Below are 23,421 nucleotides of genomic sequence, written 5' to 3' on the forward strand. Positions count from 1 at the left end.
GAGCCCTTAGGGGATAGGGCAGTATATAAATATGATAATAAATAAATAAATAAATAAATAAATATATATATATATAGCTGCGGGGGTCGTCTGTTGCCGGCTGTGTTGCTACGCAGCCGGGAAAGGAAGGTGCAATGCCAACAGACGTGCCTCCGCGCGAAGGCGCATCAGCCAGCCATGTTGGCTCTGGGCTGCCGACACGGAGCCGTGCGAAGGGCCCAGGGCAGCACCAGGCTCATGTATCCCACGATTCTTGCCCGTGCGGAAAGAGTCATGCTGAGGTTTTGTTTGCCTTAGCAAAGATTTTGCAGACTTGATGGGTTTTGAGGAGGGTTTTTGAGAGAGAGAAACAGGACTGTAACTTGGGTGGGAAGACTGGCAAATATAAGAGGAAGCACGGGGGAAAAGAACAGAACCTTTTAAGGTAACGAGAAATGTATAGCTGGTAAGCCCGCTGGAAAGGAAGTTCTGGAGGGAAAAAGAAGCCTCGGTATTCTCAGGGAAACCCTGAACAGTTTTCCAGCCCCCGCCGGTTTTCTTTCGCCACCTTCAACAGACCAGAACAGCAGAGAGAAAGTCCAAGGACATTTCAGTCAATTTTTCCCCCAATTGAAAAACTATTGCGTTCTGATTTTTGTTCTCACAACTAAATGAACCGTCCAACCGAAGCCACAAAACTGCCCCCCAGGTAAATTACTCAGATGATCGACATAATTTTTCCAGAATCTCCAAGCCCCGGCTGAGATCAGGAAAAAACCGACTGGTTTTCAAACCAGCCTTATTTGGCATCTCTGGACTTAGATGGCCTTTTAAACACTCTTTTTATAGCTGCTGCTAAGAAAAAAAAATATGCTGCTAATAACAGATCTGATAGAGAGACGTTTTCCAGGGAAAAATTCACACATACAACACTTGGAGAAAACAATAAACACATTTCTCAAAATTTGAAAGCGCTTTTAAACTCATTTAAAGGCTTGGCTGGGAACAGTTTCCATTAAACAATACATAATAATGTAAGAAAAATCTGGCTGCGCTGAACCAAAAAGGTCACCCCGGTCTGCTCTACTGTTCCCAACACTGGGAAATATGATGCTTCTGGTAAGTTCACAAGAAGGGGAAGATGCTGGGAACAGAGGTATATTGCCTTTAGGGTATATTGCCTTTAGCCAACATGTCTAAAGGCCACCTATAGCAGTGATGGCGAACCTATGGCACGGGTGCCACTCGGAGCCCTCTCTGTGGGCACGCGCACACAGAGTTCGTCATGTGGGGGGTGGAAAATCACACACACACACACACACACCCCACACACACATCTAGGCTGGCCTGGGCCACTGAGCACAACATGCAGGTGTAACCCCCATGCTCAGAATGGGTTGACCCAGAAAGGGGTGGAGACCCAAAGCAGGAGTGGGCTGCAGACCTCATGTAGTTGGAGGAGACAAGGCGACCAGACTCGGATCTTGGTTGCATAAGCCCTTAACACCTTGTTAAGGGTTTCTTTTTGTGGTTGTAATGGGTGAGAGTTCTCCTGGAAACCTTCATCATGTTGAATCCTGTTCAACAAGCCCTTGGAGTCTTCAGGAGCCAACCCACTTGCAAAGAAGAATTGGACTTGGCAGTATCAGTAGACTGTAAATATAAGGACTTGAAAATGCAACCTGAACAGGACCTTGAAATGTGATGTTAAATGTTGATGTTTGATGTTATATGTTAAGAAAGTAAACCATTCTGTTTTTAAAAATTTGTTGTTGCAAACTCATTCCACGTTCTGCCCCACAGAACCCACAAGCTGAGGTTACACAGGCACCGCAGTGAGCAGGGAGGACTCGGCTGGCGGGCCCGGTTCCTGTGCTCCGGGCGGCTGTTGCCTGAAAGGGGGGGCGCAGAGGAGGCTGAGATGCTAGAGAGGTACAGAGCGGTCACGTGGGACTTGCTGAAGGCTAGAGCAGGCTGGTTCCTGCTCGAGCGGGTGGGAGAGAGGAAGAGGGAGTCAACTGTTTTTTTCTAAACTAAAACCTCAGCATTCAGGTTAAATTGCCGGGTTGGCACTTTGTGATAAATAAATGGGGTTTGGGTTGCAATTTGGGCACTCGGTCTCAAAAAGGTTTGCCATCACTGACCTATAGGCTAGAAAATTCATCTGACCATACAGGCTCAGAAACTATCTGTCAAGGAAGAAGAAGAAGAAGAAGAGTTTAGATTTATATCCCCCCTTTCTCTCCTGCAAGAGACTCAAAGGGGCTTACAATCTCCTTGCCCTTCCCCCCTCACAACAGACACCCTGTGAGGTGGGTGGGGCTGAGAGAGCTCCAAGAAGCTGTGACTAGCCCAAGGTCACCCAGCTGGCATGTGTGGGAGTGCACAGGCTAATCTGAATTCCCCAGATAAGCCTCCACAGCTCAGGCGGCAGAGCTGGGAATCAAACCCGGTTCCTACGCCACTGCTGCTCTGGCTCTTGAAAGCTTATACGCTGGAAATCTTGTTGGTCTCGAAGATATTACTGGACTGGAATCTCGCTCTTCTAGTGCAGACCAACTTGGTGACCCACGTAAATTCTCAGAAACAGATCCCAGGTGGCAAGGCAATTCCCACATGCTAAGTCTTTGTGCATCCTAGTTTCGGGCTACCTCTTTGACATATGCTTGGCCACTCATAGCCAATTTCATTTCAGTTCTGCAAAGCGGTGTCTTTTTGAAAACCAACTTGGTAAATGCGGACTCTGTATTATTCACAATATAAACCTTTAACATTTGTGGGAATGCCATTAAATGGCTGACCTACATCTAACATGTTGGGCGGTAAATAAGATTTTATGTATAGATTCCAGTTTTGTGTGTGTGGATTGTTGATTGACCTCTGAAGAAGATCCAATGGGATCGAAATGTGTCAGGTCTTTTGGGGGTATAGTTTAGGACAGTGGTGGGATCCAAAAATGTTAGTAACAGGTTCCCATGGTGGTGGGACTCAAACTGTGGCGTAGCGCCAATGGGGCGTGGCGGGGCAAGATGGAGGCGTGGCCGGGCATTCCTGGGTGGGGCATTCCTGGGCGGGGATGTGGCAAGGACGCAGCCGCTGCGCCGGTCCTTGGGCGGGAAACGAATGCACGCAGGCGCAGGCTGCCACGCACGCCGGTGAACCTCCTGCTAGACTGCTTCAAGTTCTGCGCGCTACTGCTGAGAGGAGGGGCGTAACTAAGGCAAAAATCACGTGGCAAAATCGCCAATTAGTAACCCCCTCTCGGCACACACAAATAATTAGTAACCTACTCTCGGGAACCTGTGAGAACCTGCTGGATCCCACCTCTGGTGTAGGATATTCTGTATATGACTCCAGCAACTGAGGTCTTGTGGTTATTTGCGGTTATTACGTGTGTATTAATTAATTAATTAATTAATTAATTAATTAATTAATTAAATGTATAGGCCGTCTCATCCCCGAAGGGCTTGATACTGCTAGATACTGCTAGATACTGCTAGATACTCGATACTGCTAGACACTGCTAGATACTGCTGTATATCTTCTATTGAGATTTTTATGTATAGTTTTCTATTGATGAGAGTCAACCACAGTGCAATAAAATGTGTATTTAATATATTTTAACAGACGCCTCTCAGCCTTTCTAGGTTCCTGGCCTGAACTTTGCCCAGGGGTATGATTCCAGGATGTGACACCAGGCAATCCTCAACACATCCTGTTAGGAAAACCCAAGGTGTGGCTGCTTTTATCTTTATGCACACAGGTAAACAAAGCCAGCACACCACTGATGAGCCAAGAGCTCCACCTAAAGAAGAGCTCCATGTAGCTATTCATACGGAGGTGGAGCAGAGCTATTCAGTGTGGACTTGGTGATGTACTTGGGAGGCTGCTGAGCTTGGTGGATGACGCAAACCAGCCTGACATGAATTAGACCAGTGATGGCGAACCTTTTCGAGACCGAGTGCCCAAATTGCAACCCAAAACCCATTTATTTATCGCAAAGTGCCAACACAGCAATTTAGCCTGAATACTGAGGCTTTAGTTTAGAAAAAACGGTTGGCTCCGAGGCATGCGTTACTCGGGAGTTAGCTTGGTGGCTTTGCTTTGAAGCAACCATGCAACTCTTCCAAAGGGGGAATCACGACCCAAGGAGGGTTTAATCAGAAGCTAGCCCCATTGCCAGCAACCGAGCTTACTCCTAGGTAAAGGATCGCGCTTTAGTTCTTCGCATGAAAATCAGTGGGGTTTAACAGCACTTAACAGGGATACCTACACTGCTTCCCCAAAATTAGGTCTTAGGCAGTGGTGGGATCCAAAAATTTTAGTAACAGGTTCCCTCACCAGCCCCCCCTCACCAAAGGGGGCAGAGGCGTACCTAGGCAAACCTGAGCCCTGGGCAAAACCTGAGTTGGATGCCCCCCCCCCTCCCATGGGCAGCCACCCCACCACATTTTTTTGCACCAGGTCATTTCTAAATCATCATCATCACATTCTAGAAAATGCCCCAACTCACAAATCTGAACACAGCAATGGTGAAACACACAGGTTCTTTGATAGAGACTGGTGAGATAAAAGGTACGAAAGGCTGAGAATCCATGAATTGCAGGACCTGAAAGGGATTAACCCAGTTCAGGGAGTGACATTATTAGTCGCAATTGCTATATGGAACCTTCACGTTCAAAGGCAGGATGCCTCTCGGGGGGGCGAGGGCGTGGAGGTGGAAAAGCGGACCCAATTAGTAACCCCCTCTCGGCACACACAAATAATTAGTAACCCACTCTCGGGAACTGGTGAGAACCTGCTGGATCCCACCTCTGGTCTTAGGTTTAATGCTAATCGAGTCCAGCTCAGGCTTGCTGAGCCCAGCGGCCCAGGCCAGCCTAGATGGGGGGGGTGGGGATTCTGTTTGTGCGTGCCCACAGAGAGGGCTCTGAGTGCCACCTCTGGCACCCGTGCCATAGGTTCGCCACCACTGAATTAGACCATCTGTCCGTCAAAGTCAGTGCAATCTACTCAGACTGGCAGTGACTCTTCAAGTAGAGGATTTTCACATCACCTGTTCCTTTTAACTGGAGATGTCGGGGACTAGTGACAGGGAGGAGATCCGTAGGGTGTGTCATATCAAGGAAATGGAAGCAGTTTCACACTTGAAACTAAAATAAGCCAAGCAGGGACACTCCAGTGACTACTAGCCAATGGACGGGAAGTACAAGCAAGAGATTAAACTCAGGCATGGCTTCAAGACAGAGGTGGGATCCAGCAGGTTCTCACCAGTTCCCGAGAGTGGGTTACTAATTATTTGTGTGTGCCGAGAGGGGGTTACTAGTTGGGTCCGCTTTTCCATCTCCACGCCCTCTCCTCCCCGAGAGGCATCCTGCCTTTGAACGTGAAGGTTCCATATAGCAATGGCGACTAATAATGTCACTCCCTGAACTGGGTTAATCCCTTTCAGGTACTGCAATTCATGGATTCTCAGCCTTTCGTGCCTTTTATCTCACCAGTCTCTATCAAAGACCCTGTGTGTTTCACCATTGCTGTGTTCAGATTTGTGAGTTGGGGCATTTTCTAGAATGTGATGATGATGATTTAGAAATGACCTGGTGCAAAAAAATGTTTTGGGGTCGTGCTGGGGTGGCTGCCCATGGGGGGGGGGGGGGCATCCAACTCAGGTTTTGCCCAGGGCTCAGGTTTGCCTAGGTACGCCTCTGCTCCTTTTGCTGAGGGGGGGCTGGCGAGGGAACCTGTTACTAAAATTTTTGGATCCCACCACTGCTTCAAGAGATTGGGTGCTACAAGGAAAGAGGGTGTTTGCACACTTAAAGCACAAGGTGGAGCAAGACACTATCTCAACCAACACAACATCCCAAACCAGTGTTTGTCACGACAAGGGGGAACTTGGAGGAATATGGATGTACTGATGGGGAACTTGGAAGCTGAGAGAGAGATGTGATCCCCCTTGGGCCTGATTCTTCTCTAAGCTTTGGCTGGTGAACCAGCTGCTGCCCTTCCTCACTACAAAAAATCTTGCTGCTAGCCCGGATGGCCTATGCTAGGCCACCTAGATTACTACGATGCACTCCGCTTGGGGCTGCCCTTGAAGGCTGCGGAAACTACAGTTGGCACCCAATGTTGAGGCCAGAATCAGAGTGAGTCATAGGAACCATATCACTTCAGCATTGTTCTATGTACACTGGCTCCCAATTTGTTTCTGGGCCAATTCCAGGTGTTTTAAAGACCTGTATGCCTTAAAGCCAGTGTACCTGAAGGAATGCTTTCTCACATATGAATCTACTCATCTACTCCGGTCATCTTTGGAGGTCAGACTTCCATTGCTCCAGCCAACAGAGGTTGGAGAGTAGGAAAACCTTTCTCGGTTGTAGAGCCAAAACTTCAGTACTCTCTCCCCTGGGCAATGTGTCTGTCTTCCTCTGTGAGGATCTTCTGCCAATCAGCGAAGTAAAAGAGGAGGAGCTTGGATTTATACCCCACCCCCTTTATCTCCTGTAAGGAGACTCAAAGGGGCTTACAAACTCCTTTCCCTTCCTCTTCCCACAACAGACACCTTGTGAGGTAGGGGGGGATGAGAGACTCCAGAGAGAACTGTGACTGGCCCAAGATCATCCAGCTCAAATGTAGGAGTAGGGAAACACCTCTGGTTCACCAGATAACACTCTGCTGCTTTGGTGGAGGAATGGGGAATCAGACTCGGTTCTCCAGATTAGAGTGCACCTGCTCTTAACCACTACACCACGCTGGCTCCAAATACATTGAAACGTTTTAACGTTCACCCCCTCAGGAACCCTATTTGGTCAAAACAGCAACGTGGAAATGTTTTAAACAAAATAAATAAACATGAAAGCTCACCCCCACAACAAAATTGTTGATGAAGGTTTACAGGCATGGGCTTGAACTTGCCAGTAAATGGGAAGAAGCAACAGACGTCCTTCCCGCCTGCCAACCTTTCCCTAACAGCGCCCTTCACTGTGGCGTAGTGGCGTAGGAGGTTAAGAGCTCTTGTATCTAATCTGGAGGAACCGGGTTTGATTCCCAGCTCTGCCGCCTGAGCTGTGGAGACTTCTCTGGGGGATTCAGATTAGCCTGTGCACTCCCACACACGCCAGCTGGGTGACCTGGGGCTAGTCACAGTTCTTCTGAGCTCTCTCAGCCCCACCTACCTCACAGGGTGTTTGTTGTGAGGGGGGAAGGGCAAGGAGATTGTAAGCCCCTTTGAGTCTCCTGCAGGAGAGAAAGGGGGGATATAAATCCAAACTCCTCCTCCTCCTCCTCCTCCTCTTCTTCTTCTTCTTCTCTCTTCTCCACTATCTGAGCAAAAGCTTTGGGAGACTTAAGGGACTTTCCAAGGATTGCTTCAAGTCAAGTTTTCCCTTGCTGAAAATAATTTCGAGTCGGATTTCGTTCCGACAGAACGGCCGAGGCAGCTGAGGCCGCAAAGTGCCCACCAGGTATTTGGTCTTCCGTGGCTGAACTAAGTAATTTTTCCAAGCTTCCAAAAGTCTGGCAGAGATCAGGAGAAACTTTTTTAAAAAAAAAAAATCCATACACGCACACACAAAAGGCACAGGGGCAGACTTGCAAGAGAAACTCAGTCGACAAGGAAAGAATTAAGCCCCGCCTTCTCACCCACCCGTTCCCCCTTTAAATGCCCCCCACCTCTATTTCAGAACTGAAAGGGGAGAAGCCAGCGTATCCCTTTCAACACGGCGCCCCACCCTTCAACGCACCCTCATGTTCCGTGTTGCATGCCAACGCCATGAAGGCGGGATGAAGAATTGTGGAGAGCTCCTTTGCTCCCGAGCAGGAATGCATTTTGTTTAGGGATTTAAAAGGAAATAAAGTTCAAGCTGCAGGTCTAAAAAATATCCCTGGAAGCTCCTATTCTCTCGGGCCCCAGGTTATAGAGGCAGAATGGGAGGAGGAGGAGGAGGAGGAGGAGGAGGAGGAGGAGGAGGAGGAGTTTGGATTTATATCCCTCTTTCTCTCCTGCAGGAGACTCAAAGGGGCTGACAATCTCCTTGCCCTTCCCCCCTCACAACAAACACCCTGTGAGGTAGGTGGGGCTGAGAGAGCTCCGAGAAGATGTGACTAGCCCAAGGTCACCCAGCTGGCATGTGTGGGAGTGTACAGGCTAATCTGAATTCCCCAGATAAACCTCCACGGCTCAGGCGGCAGAGCTGGGAATCAAACCCGGTTCCTCCAGATCAGAGCGCACCTGCTCTTAACCACTACGCCACTGCTGCAAAAGCACTGTGAAGTCTCAGACAACATTTGGCGCCCCCATGTGGTTTTCATAGGGCCAAGTAACAAGCAGAGGTGGTTTGCCACTATCTGCCTCTGCGTAGCGACTTTCTTGGTGGTCTCCCTTCTTAGTACAATCCAGGGCTAACCCTGCTTAATTTCTGGTAATATTGGGCTAGGCTGGTTCATCTGGGTGAGGGTGAAGGAGAAGATACATTTCGGGAAAATCTGGACACATACCTTGGTTGCACTGCACGTTCTCCTTCTGCCAGGTGAGAAAACACCATGCTAAGGAAAATGGACATGCTTGAGACAGAGAGACAATAATCCTATATAGTCCCTACGGGGATGGGGCGGTATAATAAATCGGAATAAATAAATAAATAAATAAATAAATAAATAAAAATAAATACATCTGGAGGGCTGCGAGTTTGACACCTGTGCTACAGACTGAGGCAGAGGGAGGCAATACAAGGCCTTGGGGCAAGTTAAGTTTCTTCTGACATCGTCTGTTTTGAGAATGGGAAGTAGCCAAGGACGTAGATAAGGGGGGGTTCTCGGGTTCAACCCCCCCCCATTCATGTCCGAAGCTCCGCCCACCCGTTTGTGGGTTTTTAAAGCATTTTTAGTGTTTTTCAGTTTTTGGGCTGCAGGGGGAGCATTGTTTAGGCTAGCAGCACCAGACTTTCAGGGATTGTTTGGGGGAATCTCCTGATGATATTACCCAGGTTTGGTGAGGTTTGGTTCAGGGGCTCCAAAGTTATGGACTCCCAAAGGGGGTGTCCCCAGAGGGGAGGGCAGAAGGAACTACCAGCTGCCGGCTAGGAGCCCAGCTGGTGGGGGGCAGGGGAGGGCAGGGGAGTCTGCTGTCCCCGGCCTTGGAGAGCTGCTTTTATAAGCGCTAGGCCGGGGGCAGGGCTTGGGGAGGTGTGGCCATGCCCTAGGGGCGGGTGGGGGTGTGGCCACACCCCGAACCCCCCCCCATAAAAAATCTATACCTACGTCCCTAGAAGCAGCCATGACTCAGTGGCACAGGCTCTGCTGCCTTCCACGCAGAAGGTCCCAGGGTTCAATCCCCAGCATCGCCAGTCAAAGAAATCTGGAAGCCGATGATGTAGAAAACCTCGGCCTGAGACACTCTGAAGATCTGGAGACATCTGAGCAACCCCTGTCCACTGTGATGAACCAGGGGTTTGATTCAACACGAGGCAGCTTCCCGTGTGTCTGTTACACAAAAGGTTCTGCACAATAAACAAGCTCAGATTCAAATTCCCGAAGCCTAAAGAAAGCCCAACATATTCGGAGAGACCCGTCTCATCCAGCACACTCTCTTTTTGAACTGTGACCATCCGGCAGACGAGACAGGTCTATCAAAACTAGGACAAAGAGGCTCAGAGACAGCTTCTACTCTAGGGCTGTGGGGATGCTGAACTCCGCGGCTTCGTGTTGATGTGTTTGGGGCTGCGTAGGGATGGGTGGAGGAAGGGGAAAGGGAGGATGGGGGACGAGTCTGGAATTGTGTGCATCGAGGAATGCTGCTGTAAATTTCGTTGTGCGTGCACAATGACAATAAATGCTTATGCTTATGCTTAAATGATCAGGGCCAAACTCTTCTGTCTCTTCCTCAGGGACCATCTCGCCCAGCAATTCTCTTTGGAATGGATGGCTTTTTTTTCATCGCAGCCTGTATTCCAGCAGGAAAAAGCTGGTGGTAAAGAAGAAGAAGAAGAGTTTGGATTTATATCCCCCATTTCTCTCCTGTAGGAGACTCAAAGGGGCTGACAATCTCCTTGCCCTTCCCCCCTCACAACAAACACCCTGTAAGGTAGGTGGGGCTGAGAGAGCTCCGAAGGGGTTTACAACCTCCTTTCCCTCCCCCCCCAACAAAAACCCTGTAAGGTAGGTGGGGTTGAGAGAACTCCGAAGAACTGTGAGTATCCCATGGTCACCCAGCTGGCATGTGTTGGGCTGCACAGACTAATCTAGTTCACCAGATAAGCCTTCACAGCTCAAGTGGCAGAACAGGGAATCAAAACCAGTTCCCCAGATTAGAGTGCACGTGTTCTTAACCATAATGTCACGCTGGCAGTGGATAAGGGAAGCTTAAGTCTTAAGGAGCAGCAGTGGCGTAGGAGGTTAAGAGCTTGTGTATTTAATCTGGAGGAACCGGGTTTGATTCCCCGCTCTGCCGCCTGAGCTGTGGAGGCTTCTCTGGGGAATTCAGATTAGCCTGTGCACTCCCACACACGCCAGCTGGTTTACATTGTGAATAATACAGAGTCTGCATTTACCAAGTTGGTTTTTAAAAAGACACCGCTTTGCAGAATTGAAATGAAATTGGCTATGAGTGGCCAAGCATATGTCGAAGAGGTAGCCCGAAACTAGGATGCACAAAGACTTAGCACGTGGGAATTTCCTTGCCGCCTGGGATCTGTTTCTGAGAATTTATGTGGGTAACCATGTTGGTCTGCACTAGAAGAGCAAGATTTCCAGTCCAGTACTATCTTCAAGACCAACGAGATTTCCAGCGTATAAGCTTTCAAGAGCCAGAGCAGCAGTAGTGTAGGAGGTTAAGAGCTCGTGTATCTAATCTGGAGGAACTGGGTCTGATTCCCAGCTCTGCAGCCTGAGCTGTGGAGGCTTATCTGGGGAATTCAGATTAGCCTGTGCACTCCCACACACGCCAGCTGGGTGACCTTGGGCTAGTCACAGCTTCTCGGAGCTCTCTCAGCCCCACCTACCTCACAGGGTGTTTGTTGTGAGGGAGGAAGGGTAAGGAGATTGTCAGCCCCTTTGAGTCGTCGTCGTCGTCATCGTCCTCCTCCTCGTCCTCCTCCTTCTTCTTCTTCCCACCCAAAGCACTGCAAGCTCATGTTTCCATGCCTAACTTGCACAGGGAAAGCTGCAGCCGCCCTGTAAATTCAGAGGCTGAGAAGGAACAGGCAGCAGCATCCTCGACTTGCCGCAAACTGATATTTCCCTGAAAACAATTCCTCCATTGGGTTGCTAGGGGGAAGGCTGAGAACTGAGTAACGTTACGAAGAGACGAGCGATGGCCCAGGAGAATTACACTGCTCATAAGAACGTAAGAACAAGCCTGCTGGATCAGATCAGACTCCATCTAGTCCAGCTCTCTGCTACTCGCAGTGGCCCACCAGGTGCCTTTGGGAGCTCACAGGCAGGATGTACAGTACAACATGATGGTCTTCACAGCAACACGATGGTCTTCACAGCATTAGGAAAGGATACATATAGTGTCAGGAGTCTTGGGGCATCGGTGGCTTTCAGAGTAGCAGACAGGAAATCCTCCAACCTCGTCTTTAGATCGGATTCCCAAGAATCCTAGAGAAGATTTTTTCAAAAGGTAGGAACTGTTTACTTAACGTGCACAGTTACGGTTAACACTACATGACAATCATATACCAGGTACCAGGAAAGTCACAAAAAGGTGCAGAACTTCTAAAAAAGAGAGGAATACATGGACATCAGGAGAGTTTGGGCAGGTTTTTTTTTAAAGGAAATTACTGCTATGTTAACGGAGATGGAAGACACAGATTGGTTATGGAAGCCAAAGGAGAATATGTATTGTCGAAGGCTTTCACGGCCGGAATCACTTGGGTGCTGTGTGATCATGGTGTCTCCCCTGCCAGGTAAGTATAGGAGGCTTGTCCATGCAATATGGGTCAGGTGGAGACACTCGATCATACCCTCTTTCATTGTGTAAGGTTTGCAAAAATCAGAATGTCACAATCTGCACTTATCCCATTTCTGTATAACAATCTAACTGATGCTCTTAAGATACCTATGCTTTTGAACAACATGGATCCCACAGTGTGTGAGAATGTAGCAAAATTTCTGCTAACAATAATAGACGTAAGTCTAGATGAATACCAACCAATGTCTATGTATTATGACCACATATAGCCAGCAGTAATTTTGCTAGCTTCTGTCAGTATCCGATGACGTTTAAGTGAGTTAACTTAGCTGAAGGAATGTCCTATAGTTACAGAAGGACCATGTATATATTTTAGTATTTAGTATTTTAGTACCAGTGTCTATAATTGTGAGCAATAATGGGCAAATTTTGTATGCTGATTTTGTATGTTTATTTTATGCCAATAAAGGCTTGTGTATGTATTTATACAGAGTGAAAAATCCATGTGTTAATTTGTCATGTGACTGAGCTATTTCAGATGTCACTTTGAGAAGTTTCAGTAAATGGTATGGAATGCCATAGTAGTTTTAATTACAAAAATGTGATACAATGCTGTCAAAAATTCAACTCAACCTTCTGTTTGGATACAGCTTTATAAGAAAAAAAGGGTGCTGTGTGGTTTCCGGGCTGTATGGCCGTGTTCTAGCAGCATTCTCTCCTGACGTTTCGCCTGCATCTGTGGTGGCATCCTCTGAAGATCCTCTGAAGTTGCCAGCCACAGATGCAGGCGAAACATCAGGAGAGAATGCTGCTAGAACACGGCCATACAGCCCGGAAACCACACAGCACCCAAAGGAGAATAATTATGTAGACCAGAGGCACAGATGGCTTTAAGAGGGCATTAGACAGATTCATGGAGGAGAGTCTATCAGCCACAACTAGCCATGGGGAGTGATGGGAATCTCTACATTCAGAAGCAGTCAACCTCCAAATACATATGTCAGGAGATAACATGAGGGAAAGGCCTCTACGCAACACACGTTTGCTGCAAAGTGGCTTTTTCTATTGTCTTATTGCTGAACACCCCCTCAGTCAAATGTACAAAACACATTAAAAAGCAATATTGCTGAACATGTATCGACCTCTCATTTTACATTTGCAGATATCGCAGCGTTACCCCAGATCACTTCTCAAAGCTCAAACATCACCTGTTGTCAGTTACAGATCATACATTTGTTTATAACAATTCAACTTGATAACACATTTTCCTCTTGCAACACAGTCAACGAACTTTCAAATCGTTGTTGTCTATTTGTTGTCATTCTTCTGTATGCAATATGACTGCCAAATATATACTTAGGTTTGTTGCTTATATGTCCGTTCCTGTCTGCCTTAAAGAGGTATCGCCTTTTTCTTCAATGAATGTAATGTTACCATAGAAAAGATATCTTGCAATACCGATACATCCAAGGAAACTTCATATCTCCATAGGAATGAGATTATGGGTATGGGTATTTCATACTATTGTATTTAATTATAGAACCTCGATTACACAACATGATTAAAAAGGAATGAGGCACTGATGAAGGGCAACGAAAAGCCAAAATAACGCGTGCTACTTTTGCTACTATCATTCCTAGGAAGATATGAAGTTTCCTTGGATGTATCGGTATTGCAAGATATCTTTTCTATGGAGCAGCACTGGCGTAGGAGGAAGAAGGCAAAGAAGAGTTTGGATTTATATCCCCCCTTTCTCTCCTGCAGGAGACTCAAAGGGGCTTGCAATCTCCTTGCCCTTCCCTCCTCACAACAAACACCCTGTGAGGTGGGTGGGGCTGAGAGAGCTCCCAGAAGCTGTGACTAGCTCAAGGTCACTCAGCTGGCGTGTGTGGGAGTGCCCAGGCTAATCTGAATTCCCCAGATAAGCCTCCACAGCTCAGGCGGCAGAGCGGGGAATCAAACCCGGTTCCTCCCGATTAGATACACGAGCTCTTAACCTCCTACGCCACTGCTGCTTCAATAACACTGGACTGTCCTTCACTGGACTGTACTTCAATAACACTGGACTGTCATTCTTGTGTGAACCAAGGACATACCTGGAAAAGTTCTTTGAAGGAAGGATGAATCATAGGATTGGGAACAAATGGCAAAGCATAGAAAGGAAGGAATTCTGTGGTCTGGCTCAGGGCGGCCCCTTTGGTCTCAAGATACATCTTAAAACGTGAAATTCTTTCATCCAGCGCGGCTTTGTTCTAAGAAAAGGAGGAGAAAGGGGTCAGCTTTCTCTCTGGAGAGCGACAGCAAATTGTACACGGAACGTGTCCGCAGAAACCTTGACATGGGAGTCCCGTGATCACGGGCTGAATTGTACAGAAGGGCCAGGGTCCCAAACCCCACGCTGGAGGCTTTGGTTTACTTGGGGCGGCTCCTTCCAAGGAGAGCTTTTCCTAAAGGAGTGCAAGATTACCAGATTGAGCTTGCGAGGGATGGAGAAAGTTGGAGAAGAAAAACTCTAATGGAGAACTGTTAAAACAGAGAGATATTGTATTGTCGAAGGCTTTCACGGCCGGAATCACTGGGGTGCTGTCTGGTTTCCGGGCTGTATGGCTGTGCTCTAGCAGCATCCTCTCCTGACGTTTCGCCTGATTCAGATCCTCTGAAGATGCCAGCCACAGATGCAGGCGAAACGTCAGGAGAGAATGCTGCTAGAACACGGCCATACAGCCCGGAAACCAGACAGCACCCCACAGAGAGATATTCTCCCTGTTACTCCCTTGATGCTTACAGTGCTTAGATCACGGGTGGGCAACTATTTTTTCCATGGGGCCGCATAAGAAACAGAAAATATTGTGGAGGGCCGGGCCAAAAGGCAGGGGGGCCAGTCAGGGTCATCTGGCGGGCCGGATGTGGCCCGCGGGCCGTGTAATGCCCAGGTCTGGCTTAGATGCTTAACAAAAGCATCCATATTCCAAAAGATCTAGTGATGTCACAGCGAAGAGACTGAAAGGACCCTGATGCACCTTTCCTGAGAAGGAAGTCCCACTAACTTCCAGGGCAACTGCCCCCAGAAAGTGTGTTCAGCACGGCTGCCTGAGCCAGGAACAGAGATGTTCAAATTTCAAGCTCTGCATGAATTCACTGAGTCGCAAGGCCCGGCATTCAGCTCCCCCTCCCATCTGCCACATATGGGTATCAACACTGGCCTACCTCACAGGACTGCTGCGGGGGGGAAACTAGCAAGACAACATTGCCTGGTTGCTGATTCCACCTATTTTTGGGCAATGTTGGCCCTCCTGGCCTTTGGGTTGGGCGCCATCTGTGCATTTTGGAATTGATGCTATAATGCATTTTAATGGATTTTAATGTTTTATTGTTATATTGTATTTATGAGATCTTATATTGTATTTGTTTTATGTCGCATGTACACCGCCCAGAGCCCTTCGGGGGTTGGGCGGTCTATCAAGACCAATAAATAGATAGATTAGATAGATTAGATTAGATAGATTAGATAGATTAGATAGATTAGATAGATAGATAGATAGATAGATAGATAGATAGATAGATAGATAGATAGATAGATAGATAGATAGATAGATAGATAGATAGATAGATAGATAGATAGATAGATAGATAGATAGATAGATAGATAGATAGATAGATAGATAGATAGATAGATAACATACAGAAAGTCCTCCGAATACCCAAAAGCACATCTGTACGCTAATTATTGCTTTAAACATTATTTTAACAGTGGGGGGTTGTGGGGTTTCCAGGCTGTATGGCCGTGTTCCATGGTGGGATTCAGAAGGTTCGCACCACTTTGGCAGAACCGGCTGTTAAAATAGTGTTTGTCAACAACCAGTTGTTAAATTATTTGAATCCCACCACTGGCCGTGTTCCAGGAGCATTTTCTCCTGAGGTTTCGCCTGCATCTGTGGCTGGCATCTTCAGAGGACCTTTCTCCCACCCTGGACATCCCAGAGGGCCCCGTCTGTCATTCTCCTGGGCCCCAGAATGGGAGGCACCCCGGCTGTCACCAGCGCCTGCAGCTGCTGGCCCCACAGGTCCCTCAATGAGGCTGCGGGGGCCAGTGACCACCAGGACGCTTCCCCCGGGGCCTTGCCATGGCCCGGGAGAATGCCAGACGGCCACGGCCACTTCCCTGGAGAGGTTGGCGGGGGTGGGGGGGAGGCAGGGACATGGGACCACCCACGTCTCTCTGGCATACCTGGCCAAGTCACGTTTATGTCACATCTGGCCAGAGGTGGGATCCAGCCGGTTCTCACAGGTTCCCGAGAGTAGGTTACTCATTATTTGTGTGTGCCGAGAGGGGGTTACTAATTGGTGATTTTGCCACGTGATTTTTGCCTTAGTTACGCCCCTCCTCTCAGTAGTAGCGTGCAGAACTTGAAGCAGTCTAGCAGGAGGTGCACCAGCGTGCGTGGCAGCCTGCGCCTGCGTGCATTCGTTTCCCGCCCAAGGACCGGCGCAGCGGCTGCGTCCTTGCCACAGCCCCACCCCCGGAATGCCCGGCCACGCCCCTGTCATGCCCCGCCCAGCCCCATTGGTGCTACGCCACAGTTTGAATCCCACCACCATGGGAACCTGTTACTAAAATTTTTGGATCCCACCACTGCCTGTGGCCCTCGTAACAAATGAGCAACACCCCTGCTATATATTCTTAACACTTCGGTCCGGCATGCCAGTTTTCTACATGGAGGCCATTTTTGAATACGGAGGAATATTCAGCCACGTCAATGTCCCCAGCCCAATGAATGCCTCAATGGGATGGTCCAAACCACAACCCTGAGCAGAAGGCTGACTTGAAAAGCAGAAGCCAGACAGTTGGTGTCAAAGGCAGATTTTTAAAAATCAACATGGCCGATCTAACGTGTGATTGGTGTTTGGAATATGCTGCCACAGGAGGTGGTGATGGCCACTCACCTGGATAGCTTTAAAAGGGGCTTGGACAGATTTATGAAGTTGATCTATGGCTACCAATCTTGATCCTCCTTGATCTGAGTTTGCAAATGCCTGAGCAGACCAGGTGCTCGGGAGCAGCAGCCGCAGAAGGCCATTGCTTTCACATCCTGCATGTGAGCTCCCAAAGGCACCTGGTGGGCCACTGCGAGTAGCAGAGTGCTGGACTAGATGGACTCTGGTCTGATCCAGCAGGCTTGTTCTTGCAATCTTATGTTCTTAATACAGCCAAACATACGTACATAACAATGAGCCGAGACAGACGGAGGCTTCACCACGCTTCGTTTTAAGAGGAAGATGGCAAAGTGGATGTGAAGGTAGAACTCCAGCTTTTGGGCTATGGCTTCATTGTCCCGAATGGCAGGAGGAACATGTTCTTCCCAAAGTTCAAAGAAGACATCCTGGTCTCCATCAGTGAACGATGTTAATAGATCCTTCAAAAAAAGCATTGACAGATAGGATCATTCCCTCTACAATTCACTCCTCATGTGATCTAAGCACCCAATAAAAAAAACCCCAACGTATACACACATTATTGAAAAAATACATTTAAAATTCTTTGAACTCAGTTTCACAAAAAGATGCCACAGATCTTCATGCTCTCTTGCTAACCTGACCCACTGCACAGAAAAGAGGGATGCACTAATAATCAAGAAAGAGAAGGAAAAAATGTTGGTGCAGTGAGAAAAGAAACAGGTTTCACTTGAAGATACCTGGTGATGGAAAGAGCTGACAAGTCGCAAACTGACTTATGGTAACCCGGAAGCGTTTTCAAGGTAGGAGACATTCAGAGTGGTTTGCCACTACTTACTTCAAAGACCTTTATTAGGCATCAAGAGAAAATACAGATAAAACTGTGCAGTAATATGATCCAGAGTTTGACGGGGTAAAACAACTGCTCGTAGTTCATACAGTACAAACTTCAAGAAAATAAGTAAATAAAAGGAGAGCCAGAAACTTATTTCACAATATCGAGAAGGAACTTGGCCACCATTTTCAACTGCCTGGGATCCTCATTGTTCAAGAGGCGGTTCAATTTGGAATAAGTTGGTGTTGAAAAAAACAAGCTAGGTCTGAGATCTATGAATTTTGGGCAGACTAATAGAACATGCTCCAAAGATTCCTCAGCAGTTGAGCAATATGGACATGTACGCTTTTTCTGTGAGTATGCCATGAATCTCTCCGGGGAGAAGGTAAGAGGGAATATGTTTGTTCTTGCTCTGGTGAATAACCACCTAGACTTAGGGTCATGGTTTGTCACTATTTGCCCCCGTGGGAGCTGAAAGTGTTCTGAGAGAGCTGCGACTGGCCCAAAGTCACCTAGCAGGTCACCGTCACGTGGAGGAGTGGGGAATCAAACCCGGTTCTCCGGATTAGAGACCGCTGCCCTCAACCACTACACCATGTTGGTTCTCTTTGAAATATGCAATATAGCACAATCTCTTTACCCAGAGCACCAACATTTTTCTCTTGTGCTTCCAGATTGGGTTCACTGAACATTATTTATATGGTTGAAGTTCACATTTGATCTCCTTTTTTGTATGTCCTCACAAAAGCATGCCAGAGAGAGCAACACCATCAGTCCAGTTTAAAAAAGAAAAAGATAAACAGTCACACAGAAGATAAGCTCCAAATACAAGGAGAGAGATCGGACTTTACTGATCCACAGCAAGCCCTTCTAAAATTTATTCAGCAGGGGCTAGGGTTGGGGTTTTACCTGGATCATCAAATCCTTGGCGTCCTTGGCAGATCCACCTCCAGTTTTCGGTACTGGTTTCCCTTTTATTTTGCATTCCTTCGTAAATGACCTCACAGTCTCCTCAAATTCCGCAAACTCCAAATACTGCAGACAAAAAGAAAAAGTAGACCCGGGGGGGGGAGGGGGGGAGAGAGAATCAAGAATCAAAATGCCCATTAAAAGGCATGAGCAAAGACAGGGAGCCAACAATTGGCCTTCAAGAAAAAAACTCAAAGATTCTAAATGAGTTTCTTTAATCGCAACTGGCCTCATCATTATCAGCAAATCGAAGAGAACATCAGAACAGCCCAGGTGGATCAGACCACTGAGGGCCCATTTAGCAATTTAAAAAAAAAAACCAAAACAGGTTGGCATGTGTTGGAGTGCACAGGCTGATCTTGTTCGCCAGATAAGCCTCCACAGCTCAAGTGGCAGAGCAGGGAATCAAACCCTGCTCTCCACATTAGAGTGCACCTGCTCTTAACCACTACACCACTGCTTATTTCCCATGAATCTAATTCCCGCTTACAGCCATCTACACCGGTAACCGTAACTATGTCCATCAGCAATGAACTCCCAATTTTAATCATTCATTGGGCCAAGAGTCCATCCATAAGTTATTGTCCATCAACTTCACCAGGTTCCCACACGTTCTAATCAGTGTTGGGATCCAAAAATTTTAGTAACAGGTTCCCATGGTGGTGGGATTCAAACTGTGGCATAGCGCCAATGGGGCTGGGCGGGGTATGACGGGGGCGTGGCCGGGCATTCCGGAGGCGGGGCATTCCTGGGCAGGGCTGTGGCAAGGACGCAGCCGCTGCGCCGGTGCTTGGGCGGGAAACGAATGCATGCAGGCGCAGGCTGCCACGCACGCTGGTGCACCTCCTGCTAGACTGCTTCAAGTTCTGCGTGCTACTGCTGAGAGGAGGGGCGTAACTAAGGCAAAAATCAAGTGGCAAAATCACCCATTAGTAGCCCCCTCTCGGCACACACAAATAATTAGTAACCTCCTCTCGGGAACCTGTGAGAACCTGCTGGATCCCACCTCTGGTTCTAATGTTGTGGCAGAGGGAGGGAACACGGCCTCTGTATATTTTCTCCACTCCATGCAACCAGCTGAGTTCAGCTGTGAAAACCTTCGACAATACACTAAACGAACAGCTTTTCTCTCTTGAAAATTAAGCACTCACCTCCTTCACCATTCCAAGAAGCTCTGCTTCATAGGCTAGAACGTCACCCATCTTCAAACGCAACGAGTGAATCTCAGAGGGGAAGAATCTGTAGCACAATAAGAACAGGTGCATGTAGTTTATCATAGAATACAATTTTGGCAGCGTCAAGTCAGCCTACGCGCGTGCAGAGGTGCTCTCGTCCTGGTCAAACTCCAGTGGCAAAATCAGTCAAAAATGAAGGCTGCCAACCTTCACGGTGGGGCACGGTGACTTCCTGAAATTGCAATTGAAAAAGCCCAGTTCCCCTCAAGGAAACGATAGCTTTGGAGGGCAAACCTATGACGTGTGCTACATGCCAGGGTTCACCAACATTCAGCAACAAGTATTCTCCCTGTTCGAGTCTGAGGCATTTTTGTAATTATTTGACGCTTCTTTTTAGAAGAAGAAGAAGAAGAAGAAGAAGAAGGAGGAGGAGAAGGAGAAGAAGGAGAAGGAGGAGGAGAAGGAGAAGAAGGAAAAGAAGGAGAAGAAGAGGAGGAGGAGGAGTTTGGATTTATATCCCCCCTTTGTCTCCTGCAGGAGACTCAAAGGGGCTTACAATCTCCTTGCCCTTCCCCCCTCACAACAAACACCCTGTGAGGTGGGTGGGGCTGAGAGAGCTCTGAGAAGCTGTGACTAGCCCAAGGTCACCCAGCTGGCGTGTGTGGGAGTGCACAGGCTAATCTGAATTCCCCAGAGAAGCCTCCACAGCTCAGGCGGCAGAGCTGGGAATCAAACCCGGTTCCTCCAGATTAGATACACGAGCCTGATTGGCCTTTGACATTTCTTTATATAACACATGATCGGCCTTTGACATTTCTTTATGTAACACATGACTGGCTTGTGCCTTTTAAAAAAATAAATGAATACGTGAATAATTATTTGTTGGGGGGGGAGGGGGTGGCGCACCAGGAGAGGCATTTAGGCATTTTCAAATTTAGGCATTTCCCAAATTTTTGACACACCAAGGTGCACCTTCAGTAGTATAACATATAGTCTGAAGGAGTGGTTCCCAACCTCTTTTCACTTTTGTAACCCCACTGCAACCCATTTCCCTAAAACTGTGTCCCTATATTAGCAAACCCATTAATGCAACTTTTTTTTTGCACATCCCCAAACACATACCCCAGGTTGGGAACCACTGGTTAGCATTGGCAACCACATCTACACCTAAAATACAGAATATTAACCCAGGTAGTCTTTCTCCTGATTTTCCAGGATGTGGCCTCCTTGACTTCAAGCATGCTGAGAATCGCTGTACAAAACTATGCCTAGTTTGGAGGACATGCCATCCCTCACAGTGGTGGCGTTGGCACTCCAGATGTTATGGACTACAATTCCCATCAGCCCCTGCCAGCATTGGAAGTAGGGGTGGATAGCGTGGTGGCCAAGTTTGCAGATGATACCAAATTATGTAGGGTGGTGAGAACCACAAAGGATTGCGAAGAGCTCCAAGCGGACCTTGATAAATTAGGTGAGTGGGCTCAGAAATGGCAAATGCAGTTCAATGTAGCAAAATGTAAAGTGATGCACATAGGGGCAAAAAATCCAAACTTCACATACACGCTACAGGGGTCAGTGCTATCAGTCACAGACCAGGAAAGGGATTTGGGCATCTTAGTTGATAGTTCCATGGGAATGTCGACTCAGTGCACGGCAGCTGTGAAAAAGGCAAACTCTATGCTGGGGATCATTAGAAAAGGAGTTGATAATAAAACTGCAAGGATTGTCCTGCCCTTATATAAAGCAGTGGTGCGACCGCCCTTGGAGTCCTGTGTCCAGTTCTGGTTGCCACATCTCAAAAAGGATATTGAGGAGATAGAAAAAGTGCAGAGAAGGGCAACAAGGATGATTGAGGGACTGGAGCACCTTCCCTATGAGGAGAGGCTGCAGCGTTTGGGACTCTTTAGTTTGGAGAGGAGGCGGCTGAAGGGGGGATATGATTGAAGTCTATAAAATGATGCATGGGGTAGAAAATGTGGACAGAGAGAAATTTTTCTCTCTTTCTCACAATACTAGAACCAGGGGACATCCGTTGAAAATGCTGGGGGGAAGAATTAGGACTAATCAAAGGAAACACTTCTTCCCGCAACGTGTGATTGGTGTTTGGAATATGCTGCCACAGGAAGTGGTGATGGTCACTCACCTGGATAGTTTTAAAAGGGGCTTGGACAGATTTATGGAGGAGAAGTCGATTTATGGCTACCAATCTTGATCCTCCTTGATCTCAGATTGCAAATGCCTTAGCAGACCAGGTGATCGGGAGCAGCAGCAGCCGCAGAAGGCCCTTGCTTTCACCTCCTGCAGGTGAGCTCCCAAAGGCACCTGGTGGGCCACTGCGAGTAGCAGAGAGCTGGACTAGATGGACTCTGGTCTGATCCAGCTGGCTTGTTCGTCACCACATGGGCAATTCCACTCTGCCTTTGTGCCCTCCTGCACTGAACTGTCAGAATATTGTTGTTATTTTAATTTATTTTAAATTGGACGGTTTTGTTCTATTTTGGGATGAGCAAGTCATGTATGGAAGCTGCCCTGAGCCTGGCTTTGCTAGGAAAGGTGGGGCAGGTATCAGTAAAATCAATCAATCAATCAATCAATCAATCAAAAGGCTCCACCAGCCCGTCTGTTTCAGGAGCGGCACAAAAAGCCAGGCTGAAAAGCCCCCGGCGGTTCTACTCTCAGGTTCACCACAGACAGGCAGAAACTCAGCAGGTGAAGCTGCTTCCCGCCCAGCAGCAATCGCTCCGCCTGCCGTAGCTAGGAGAACGGGCGAGATCCACGAGGAAAAGGGGGCACACTTTGGAGGGGGGTGTCTCTGCCCATGTGCAGAATGCAAACCCTGCCCCCAGCCACACAAAGGGAGGCGCTCCGTCCGAAACCATTAAGGGAGACCCCCCCCCCCAACCTCCCCAGTCCGTGCCCACCCCCAGGCAGCCACCGCGCCCGCCCCTACCTGACCCCCGCCCCGCCGTCACCCCAAGCAGGCCTCGGCCGCCCTCCCGTCTCCTAGCAACGGAAGCTTCGGCCAGCTCCTCCTCGGCCCCTTTCGCCGGAACCACGTGGCGCCTCGGAGCCAGTCGCGAGGCGGCTCCCGCGTCGGCCAATGGGAAGGCGATGGGAGGGGGGAGGGGCGGTGCCTTGGCAACGCGGGATGCCGCGAGGCGGAGGGGGAGAGGCGGGTTGGCCCAGGGGCATGCCGGGAAAATGTCACCTCCGCCAGCACGGCGCAAGAATCCACGGGGTTGAGGGGTTGCCAACCTCCAGGGGGTGACTGGAGAACTCCTGGGATGGCGATTCATCTCCATGGCGGATCTTTAACCCCTCCCTACCCTCCTGTGGGCCTGGTGGGGAAATCCCACCTGTTCAAAGAGTTCAGATCAAACCAACCTCCTCTCTAAAATAAAGATCAGCTGGTTTTGCAAAGCCCAAAGGAGACCTGGTCTCTGACGTCAGAGGCTACTGTTACCTGTCAGGACATTATTAAAATGATAGTCTGGTGATAGTGTAACCTCAGCTTGTGGGTTCTGTGGGGCAGAACTTGGAATGAGTTTGCAACAACAACTTTTAAAAACAAAATGGTTGACTTTCTTAACATCTAACAC

At 48.3% G+C, this 23,421-nt stretch overlaps 1 protein-coding gene across 2 annotated transcripts in view; it reads right to left on the reverse strand.

Annotated features, from left to right (window-relative positions):
• The window catches only part of ARMC9 (armadillo repeat containing 9), a 127,669-nt gene extending 104,797 nt beyond the window's left edge, over positions 1-22,872 (reverse strand). The window contains exons 1-7 of one of the 2 annotated variants that reach the window (XM_048502029.1): positions 22,773-22,872; positions 19,799-19,886; positions 18,588-18,713; positions 17,113-17,304; positions 13,987-14,142; positions 11,485-11,577; positions 8,476-8,500 (exon numbers count right to left, since the gene is read on the reverse strand). In XM_048502029.1, coding sequence (XP_048357986.1) covers positions 8,476-8,500; positions 11,485-11,577; positions 13,987-14,142; positions 17,113-17,304; positions 18,588-18,713; positions 19,799-19,849 — 643 coding nt within the window. In that variant the 5' untranslated portion in view covers positions 19,850-19,886; positions 22,773-22,872. The remainder of the gene's footprint in view (positions 1-8,475; positions 8,501-11,484; positions 11,578-13,986; positions 14,143-17,112; positions 17,305-18,587; positions 18,714-19,798; positions 19,887-22,772) is intronic. The other variant, XM_048502028.1, reaches the window with a different exon arrangement.
• Between the last annotated feature and the right edge of the window lie 549 nt (positions 22,873-23,421).

This window comes from Sphaerodactylus townsendi, linkage group LG06 (assembly GCF_021028975.2).
Source record: "Sphaerodactylus townsendi isolate TG3544 linkage group LG06, MPM_Stown_v2.3, whole genome shotgun sequence".
Lineage (NCBI taxonomy): Eukaryota > Metazoa > Chordata > Lepidosauria > Squamata > Sphaerodactylidae > Sphaerodactylus > Sphaerodactylus townsendi.